General features: G+C 41.4%; 1 protein-coding gene across 3 annotated transcripts in view; it reads left to right on the top strand.

Moving 5' to 3' along the window:
* The first annotated feature begins 8,904 nt into the window (after positions 1 to 8,904).
* NRK (Nik related kinase) overlaps positions 8,905 to 9,383 on the top strand; it is a 155,240-nt gene continuing 154,761 nt past the window's right edge. For all 3 annotated transcript variants that reach the window (XM_027609680.2, XM_027609679.2, XM_027609681.2), the window contains exon 1: positions 8,905 to 9,195. In XM_027609680.2, coding sequence (XP_027465481.1) covers positions 9,139 to 9,195 — 57 coding nt within the window. In that variant the 5' untranslated portion in view covers positions 8,905 to 9,138. The remainder of the gene's footprint in view (positions 9,196 to 9,383) is intronic.

Here is a 9,383-nt window from a genome sequence, read left to right as displayed (position 1 = left end):
ATGCCTAGGATCAGGATGGGGTTAAAAGGAGAGGGAAGGAGTGGTGGCAGTGTTTGCATTGCTTGGCACTTGCTGCACATATAAAAATAGCTAGTTATGTTTTTGTGTTCTACCCAAGTGTAGCATTTGTTCTGTGACTTTATATAAAATGTAGTTTCATGGGTGTGACTTAAGGATAGTACATGTCCCTAAGTTGGAAACAGAATAGCAATGTATTCTGTGTAAATAGCCAGAGACCACAATACATAGAGGAAAAGAAAAATAGTTATACAGTTTCTCAGAATTGGAAAGGACTTAGAGTTGCTTTAGTTCAATCTATTTTCTAATCCATGAGTTCTTTGTACAAATCTGGGGAAGATGATCATCTAGTCTCTGCTTGAAATATTTCTCATTAGAGAGACTTCTCTCCTTTATAAAGCAGCTAATTATTTACAGTGATGATTGTTAGAATGTTCACCCTTAGTTTGCTATTAGTCTTACCTTTTTGGAACCTCTATCCATTGATCCTTCTTCCTTATGACTTCCTGTTAAAAATATGTGAAGACAGCTACTCCATTTCCCTAAACCTTCTCCTCAAAAAATTATACATTACCACTCCCTCAACCCTACCAAATGTCATGATTTCTAAATTATTCATTATTGTACTTCCCTTAGTTTGGAGACTATTTAATTTGTTTAAAATGTAATACTCCAAAATAACCACACCTTTTCAGATGTCTTTATCAAGTATGGGGTGCAATTTAAAAATTGGTTTTGATTTGGATATTTTACTGGTCTTTCTGGTATCACTGCAATACTAGATTAACATTACCTTTAAGTGTTAAATTTCTCACTTCTTGAGCTTATAGAATTGACTGCTTGGTTTTTTAAAACTAATGTGCAAAGTTTTATACTTACATCTGTAAAATGTCATCTGATTGGTTTAGGCCAATAATTCTAGACTCTTGTGGAGTACAATTCTCTACAGAATGGACCTGCTACTTTAATGTTCTAGTCCATGCCCAAAGAGAATGCAAAATGCCATAAGCAAAAACAAAAGGAGGAACAAGGCAGCCCAAAACTGGCATAAACTGGCTCTCATTTGTGCTTATTCTTTGCTCCACTTCAGTCTGCCCCCTGCCTCCCTTTTCTAACCCCCTACTTATTCATCATTCCTGTCAGCTCCAGTCTCATCTCTAGTTTTATCTTCTCAGCATGTCTGCTTCACTGCCTCCCAAATCTATGCCCAATTTATTGCTTGTCTCCTCTACCCTGTTCTGGCCTTGGGACCTTTCCTTTGAACTAACCCTAAAGACTACCTTATGTCTCAGCCCAAATATTTCCTTAGCTCTACTCCCTTCTTGCTCTGACCTTGGAGTGCCAGAAGTAGGAAAAATGCTGTCAACCTATTTTTAATAATTCTTCCCACTTTGAGTTCATCAAAAAAAGTTATATGTATGTCTTTCATGTTGTCACCTAAAACATTGATAAATAAGTTGAACACCAGGCCAAGGACAGAAAATTTGTACCACATTCCTTTTAGAGTTTCTGTATTTAGGATTCTGTTTATTTTTTTCCTCTAAATTTTAACAAACCTGATTTCTTAAATCATAGGGAATTGTACTGTTAATACAGTGACCATTAGCCACATGTGTCTATATACATTTTAATTTACTTTAATGAAAATTAAACACAATTAAAAATTCAGTTCCTGAGTTGTAGTAGCCATGTTTCAAGTACTCAGCCACATGTTGCTTATGGCTACCATATTGGACAGTGCACATATGGAACATTTTCACCACCAAAGAAAGTTCTATTGGACAACACTACTCTATAATGTATATTTAATTATGTTCAGTCTAAGTTTGTATCAATGTTAAAATGTTCATTTCAATTTGTTATTGATTCATTAGTCAACTGTTTTGTTCCACTCGTCATGAATATGCCTATCTGCACTTTATCCATACCACATTTGTCTATCTTAGTCTAAAGGGATATTATAAGATCCTTTGTGGAAATAAAAATATAGTGACTATAGTAGTATCCTGGTCTACCTGGTGAGAAAATCATATCAGTTATTTATTGGTTTATAACAATTCATCCCAAAATGCAGTGGCTTAAAACAATAACCTTTATCTCTCATGTTTTCTATGGGTTAAGAATTTGGGAGTAGCTTAGCTCAAGGTCTGTCATGAAGCTGCAGTTGGATGTTGCCTGAGACTGCTATCATCTGAAGGTTTGAATGAGGTTGGGAAATCCACTTTCAGTGGCTTATCACACGATTGGCAAGATGGTATTGGCTGTTGAACACAGGCCTCAGTTCTCCTCCATATAGGTCTCACCACAGGGCTGCTTCAGTGTCCTCAAAGCTTGGCAAATGGCATATCACACATCAAACAACCTGAGAGACTTAGCTAGAAGGTTTAGCGTATTTTGTAACCTAGCTTTATAAGCCATGCATTATCACTTCCTCTATATTCTATTAGCCATACAGGCCTAGCCATGATTCATTGTGGAAGGAGATGACACAAGGTCATGTTAACAAGATGCCTGGTTCATTAGGGGGTACCTTGAAGGCTTGATATTATACACCATTCAACATAGAACATAAGCTGGTTCATCACGGCTCATTATTAGCATATCCCTGCTTATTCTTGGGAAGCATCTCCTTGGACCCATCTGTATAATGTTTTGTGAGAATTGCCCTAGAACCAACATAAAATTTACTGGTTTATAGTTTCTGGAATCTATCTTTTTGTTCTGTTTTGAAAATAGGAATTTTGCCCTTTTCAAACTTGTGGTGCTTCCATGATATTCCAAAGACCACCACAATCACATCTGAAGGGTTTGGTTTTGTTTGTCATATGTATTTTTATTTTAAGTCTGTCATTTCTCTGAGCCTGGAGATTTGCCCTGGAGTGCAACAGCTGTGTACTTTCCATCAATCTTTACTTTCTCAACTCTCACCTCTCCAAACTTTGTGCAGTGTATCACAATAATTTTTTGTTGAACTGATGTTCTCTCAGAGCATTCTTGATTTTGTGTGTATGTACGTGTGTGTGTGCATATGTATTGCTTTCTACAAAACAGAATTATAACAAGAACCACACTTTTGGATAGAATATATATATATATATATATTCCTGTAATTTCCAGATCACCAACTAGCTTTCCTTCAATCCTCAAATTAAATCAAGAGTAGAAGCTTTTTTCATTGTTTCTTTTATCTTCTAATAAATGAAATTGTCAGCTTAGCAATTCAGGAACTTACTAGATTCTGTTTTTTCTTTTAGAAAAAATTTAAAGGAATAATTTTAGAGTAAGTTATATCTATGTATTTCACCTGGAAAATATTATTGATACATGTTGTTAAATTGTAAAGTTGTACATATGGTATAATCTCAGTTTTGTTAAAACAAATAATAGAACACAAAAGAATGAGGAAAGAGCTGTATGTGTACGTGTGTGTGTGTGTGTGTACATGTGCATGTGGGTTTCCATAAAGTTTATGGCCATGGAGAATGGTGTAGAAGGATAAATACCAAACTGTTAACATGTTGAAGGAAGGAGTGGTGGTGGTGGTGTGTGATTGGATGGAGAAGGTAGAGACTGTTTCTTTTTTCTGCACTCACCTTTAAATGTTTTGACTTATTGTGATGAGTATGTATTAATTTTGGAAATTTTTGGATATAATAATATAAATTATTAAAATATAGTCTCTATCATTATTACTTCCTGCCCCAATGGCAGTGTTGTGACCTAGATTTCGGAAAATATTGCCCATATAGTTCCTATCATCAGTGTAACATACTTCCATAATGATATTGTTTCCTCTTTCCTTTTTATTCTCCATCAAAGAGATATCTATCCTGCTTATGTGATGTATTCCTTCCTACATATATGGATAATTTCTTAAAATTCGGTGTTATTCCTCTTTTCCTTCTTTGAGTTTTCTTTCTTTTCAAAAAGAGAGTGTATTGTATATTTCAAAATACACACTTCCTAGTTGTGAATTGCTAGTTGTAACTCATTACTTTGTCAAGCCTCAGTGATATGGAGATTACACACACACACACACACACACACACACACACACGTGCGCACGCTCTTCAACTATGTTCACTCTACATTATGCATTCACAGCCAAATCCAAGTTTTGTTGGATCTGAAGCTTTTATAATTTGGGGAGCCCACTTCAAAAAGGAATATAAAATTGTCAACACAGGATTACTAGGGCCACTCCTTGGCCCTTGGAAGTACAACTGGGGTGTCTGGAAGCATAAGTTTCATTAGTATCAAGGTAAATGTGCTCTTGTGTGAGTTTGTTCTTAGTGAGGGAGAATGGCTAGCCTGAAGTTTCTGGATTGGGAATTCCAGGATGAGAATGACATGGCCTCCAAGAGGGAAAAGACAAAAACAAAAGGAAGCTTCATGACCAACTTCAGAAATTTATCTGAGTTTTGGGTTTAATTTCCTTGTTTTAGTTCTCTTTATAAAACAATTGTCTTTTTTTTTTTTTTAGAGTAGCATTCCAGTTTTCAATAGCAACGAGACCCGTGTTCAGTTAGGATCAGATTTCCAGGGCCTCATTTTAGAAACAAGCATAGCTCAAATCATGCCGAGCTTAAGAGCATTCCATAACAAGTGACAGAAGCTTTGCAAACTATGGTCAGAAGGCACATTTCATGACCTTTAGCCTGAGAAACATCAGGTGGCTTTTTGCTTTGTCCCCAGAGGAGTGGCACGTAGGAAAAAAAATCAAAAGGAGTGGTCGCAAGAGTGTTGGGAATTGTGGCAGAAATCCTACAGTTGCAGAGGTGTCTCCATAAAAAAGAAAGAAAACTTTAAGAAGGTCCATTAACCCAGTGGCTCCCAAAGAGGTTTCCTCCCTCAACAAGCACTTCCTGAGATGCTTTCAGATATGCTGGCCCAGCCCCTCCCAAGTATACTGGGAGATATTGGATCTTCAGTGCTTGCAAGCACAAGTGTTTGAAAATATTTTTTCAAGAAGATTGCTATATAACCTTATTTCACAGTCCCACCCAAGACCAATAATTGTAGACAGCAAATTTGTCTTAACAGAAGTTGGCAACATATTCATTTTCATACATGAGGTGTCAGAGTAGAGAAAAAACAATAAATGACAGATCTTTTTGTGTGTTTAAATGCTTAATAAATGGTTAATAAAGCTTTTTATGAGATTCATTTTTAAAGTGTCTGTTAACATATATATTGCCAGTCATAAATGTATAAATGAAAAAAGAAGAAAATGCAGCCTAGAATCTTTTGAATCTATATATTTTATAACACACATGTGTTCTTGCAATATACTTTCTCCAGATCATGGTGACTAGCAATTTACATGAAAAAATGAATATGCAGTTATTTGTATACAAAGATGAAGTATTGATTTTAGAGTTGCTTTTCCCAAAAGGCATCACTGGTTAGTCAGAGGGGTGGTGTTATCAAGGGCTAAAGAATGGAGAGATGCACAATGACTGTCTGGGAGATCAAGCCCATACCCTTGGCACCATGTCTATAGTATTCCTACCAACTAAGCTAACTGGCTATAACCTTGCCATTTAGCACCTCAGGTCTGCTAAGCACGATTGCTCACAAACACAGCCTCCTTCAAGACTTCACTGAGTAGAGTTTGCGCTCAGCCAAAAAAAAAAAAAAAATCCCTGGAAAGAATAGGTATGGATTTTAATATTTTCCAAGCATTGAAAATTGCTGGGATTTTTTTCCTCTGGAAGTTTCTTAAGCTTGAAATTCATGATTTTTTCCTGTGAGGTGACCCACTTGGTAATCTCTGCTTAGGCAGGTCACTAGTTACTCTTGGGCTATAACTGGATTCCATTTCTTTTTATAAAAGCCCTTGTTATTTCTGTTAGGAGGGCTTGAAGGCTGAAGGGGGGAAAAGGGAACTGGATAGCTCATGGGCCTAGGGTTAATGTCATCTGATCTCACTTACCCTGAGGCTTTTTTGAATTTGGCTCCTCTTCACACAGTCTCAAAATATGCACCAGCTCTTCAGCCATTGACAAGTGGGCTCTGGAGTCAGACTGCCTGAGTTGGAAGCCAGGATCCTCCAATTTCTAGCTGAGAGGCTTTAGGAAAATTACTTCATCTCTCTGTGCCTCAATTTCCTTGCCAATGAAATCGAGATAATTAAAAACCTGGAAGAAGTTTCAACAAAATTAAATGAGATAGTATATACAAAACACTTAGTCCAGCACATATAGCAAGCATTCAATACACTTTAACTATTAAAAAATACCGACAATCAAAAGTTACAAAGCTCTCAGTGCCTTAAGATAATAGAATGGATTGGAAGAGAAAGAGATGTAATAAATATGGGACATATGGATGGTATTGGCAGCTAAATTATTTCTGGGTAAAACACAACCTGACAAGTTCCAACCCTGAATGGACTAGGGTTGTTTTTATGTAGTTTGAGGTCAGGAAAGAAAGAAAAAAGAACATTTTGAAAGGGGAAGGGGAAGTGATGGTTATGGGGTGAGGAGAAAAGAAGTCCTGAAGTTGGAAAACAAGTGCCCTATTTCAAGGTTTCTCCTAGGGTTAAGCCTCATGCTTGGGGGCCACCTATTTGCCTTCTGGTCTGTTAGCTAGGCTGACCTTCCCCAAGTTGGCCACAAAAATCCCCATAATGCCAGGGTACAAGGCAAAGTTTCCATGCTCTTCCATTCCTCATTTTTCCTTGAAAATAATAATAACTTAAAAAATGTGTAGCTTCTCTGTCATGTTCTGGTCAAACACCTAGATCCCCCCCCCTCCCACGGGGGTCCGCCCGGGGATGTGGCTAATCCCTATGGAGTCATGAAGCCGCTAGCCTCCCAGGGAGCCTTGCAACTAGAGAGCCCAATGATCTAGCCTGGATTCTTTTGCCTGGTCTGGACTTGTCTCTTTAGACAGGCTAAAACAGTCTCTGCCATCGGGGGCCACGGGGCATTTCCCCACATCCTACCTTCAGCAAACCGCATTGTCAAAAAAAAAAAAAATCTTAACTTATGAACCCTTCTTCCCTTTAGCAAAGATTCTCTAAAGAGTGCCTTTAAATATTGTATTTCTTTACTCCGTGTTTTGATTTCTGAAAACTAGATACGTATACAAAAGTGTAACTTTCTATTAACTAGCTCACCTGCCCATCTCTAGCCATGAATTGCTGTTTTCAGGCTCATATTTAGCAACATCCATAAGTTTTTCTAATCACCCAGGAATTCTTAAACTATGTTTTAGAAGGGTAAGATCTTGTGCGGTGTAGTTGTCAAGATTTGGATTCTTGGAAAATACAATTTCTGTATGGTTTACATCATATTTGAATTAACATGAAAATTCGATCCAGAACACCCGAGTTTCTTTTTTTGGGGGGTGGAAGTTGGTTTTCTCCGTACCCGTTAACAGAGAATTTATTTCGAGAGACCCCGTTCCTCAGACAGGCTGTGGCCATTACAGAGCTCACTGGGGCTCGGAAGTTAAGGAATATAAAGAGGTCAAACTCCGAACTTGAAACAGACACGAAAGAAACAAAATCCACCAATATATAGAGAATAATTACAAAAGTTAGAAGCGTGTGTCAGAAATGGTGAGCTTCGGGTCGGTAGGAAGAATTATCCGTGTGAATCTTCCTAGAGGAGGCAGAAATTTCTTAATTAAAAAAGAAACAGGAAACAAACCCCCCACATTGCGTTCCAACCCCAGAGTGCCGGTGCGCGAACGCAGTCTGTAAGCTCCAGGGAAAGTAAGCAGCTTCGGGACATTTTCTAAAGTGCTCTTTGCAGTGCAAGAGCTTAGAATGCGGTTAGTTTTACGTACCGAATCCCTTTCCCATAAACTCTTCAAGAGGCGCCTTACTTCTTAAGGCTAAATCCCGTTGTCAGATTCTTTTAAAAACGTGTGTCAGATCCCCTGCATGTTGTGGGGGAAACGGAGGCGAAGAGCCTGGGCGCTCAGAAACATTTTGCAACGAATGAGCGAATGAATGAAACCGGGCCCTAGAGCTGGAGACTGGGAAATTCGCAGGAACTTTCTCTGTGCTCTTTGAACGCAGTAAACTGCAAACTTAGGAACGGGGCAGCTGGGGCTTCAAAGAGTCTCTCTTAACTTCCAGCACCTGTGAACAGGTGCGGTTCCGACTGAGCAGCCCGGGCCTGGTACCAACTAGCTCCGGGCCAGAAAAGATGCGGCCCGCCTCAAGGGGACATCGCGGCGGCCCTGTCCATGCCGCACTGCCCTCATACAGTGGCTTCGAAGGCCGAGCTGTGGTAGCCCTGCGGCGCACTTGGTGCTCTCTCCCCATCGGCACAGGGGCTCCCCTATGTCTGATCCCTAACTCAGTGCCAAGTCATTTCCTTATCTAGCTTGATAGGTCTTTGAGTAAACGAAGCAATAAAATCAGAGGAGCAGAAAGAGAAAAGAGACAACTAGAAAAGGCACAAGTGTTTCACGGAGAGATGAAGGCGCGGGCTGTTTGGACTGTGACAGAGCTGTGAGGCCCAGACTGGGAGCGGCGCGGAGCGGGACCGGTTTTCCGGGGCTGGCAGCTGCCTCGAAAAAGTTTCCTGTGGAACACTCGCCAGCCGGGGCGGGGGCGGCGGGCGCAGCGGTGGATGTGGGAGGGGGCGTGCAGGCGGGGGAGGCCGCACGGGGCCGGATAGCAAACCGTTATAGTCCTTCAGCACCTCCCTCGGACAGTGCTCCCCCCCGCCCCAGCCCGCCTCCCCGCCGCGCTGCTGCCCACCTGGCGACGTGACGCTGCACCAATCCTCTTCGAGCTGCTCCCGGGGGGGCCTCCCCTCCTTGTACCGCCCCCCTCCCCACCCTGAAAGAGGCGCACCCTGCCGGAGCAGACACTGCGCTCTTGCCCGTGGAGCACCCCTCTAAACTTCTTGGTCTCCAGGACAGACGCTCAGGCTCGTCTCTCGCCTTAGCCAAACTTGCTTTCCCGCCTCTCAAACTCCAACTTCCCTCCACTCCTAACTCTTTCCCTCCACTTTCCCCTCCTCTATCTCCCAAGCCACAAACCCCAGTCCCCTGTTCCTTTCCCCGTCCTCTCCCTTTTCAACTTCTTGTCCGAATCCACCTCAGACTACCCGAGCGTGCCTAACTCAGTCGCCCGCTTTCGATCGGCTCGAAGCCATGGCGGGACCTGGGGGTTGGAGGGACAAGGAAGTCACGGATCTGGGCCACTTGCCGGTGAGTAGAGGACGCCCATCGCCTCCGAAGTGCTCTCTTCTGCGGGTTCTGAGCACTGGGGTAGGAGAGGGATATCCACAAGCTGGGCTAGGACAGGACTTCGACGGGGCCGCGGGTGCGGGAAGGGACCCTGGAGCCGGCTTGCCGAAAAGGCGCCCCCCAGGCACCCGGGCCACGCCAAACTCATG

Source organism: Zalophus californianus, chromosome X (assembly GCF_009762305.2).
Source record: "Zalophus californianus isolate mZalCal1 chromosome X, mZalCal1.pri.v2, whole genome shotgun sequence".
Lineage (NCBI taxonomy): Eukaryota > Metazoa > Chordata > Mammalia > Carnivora > Otariidae > Zalophus > Zalophus californianus.
The sequence above is the reverse complement of the archived record's forward strand: the minus strand, read 5'-3'. Positions and strand labels throughout refer to the sequence as shown.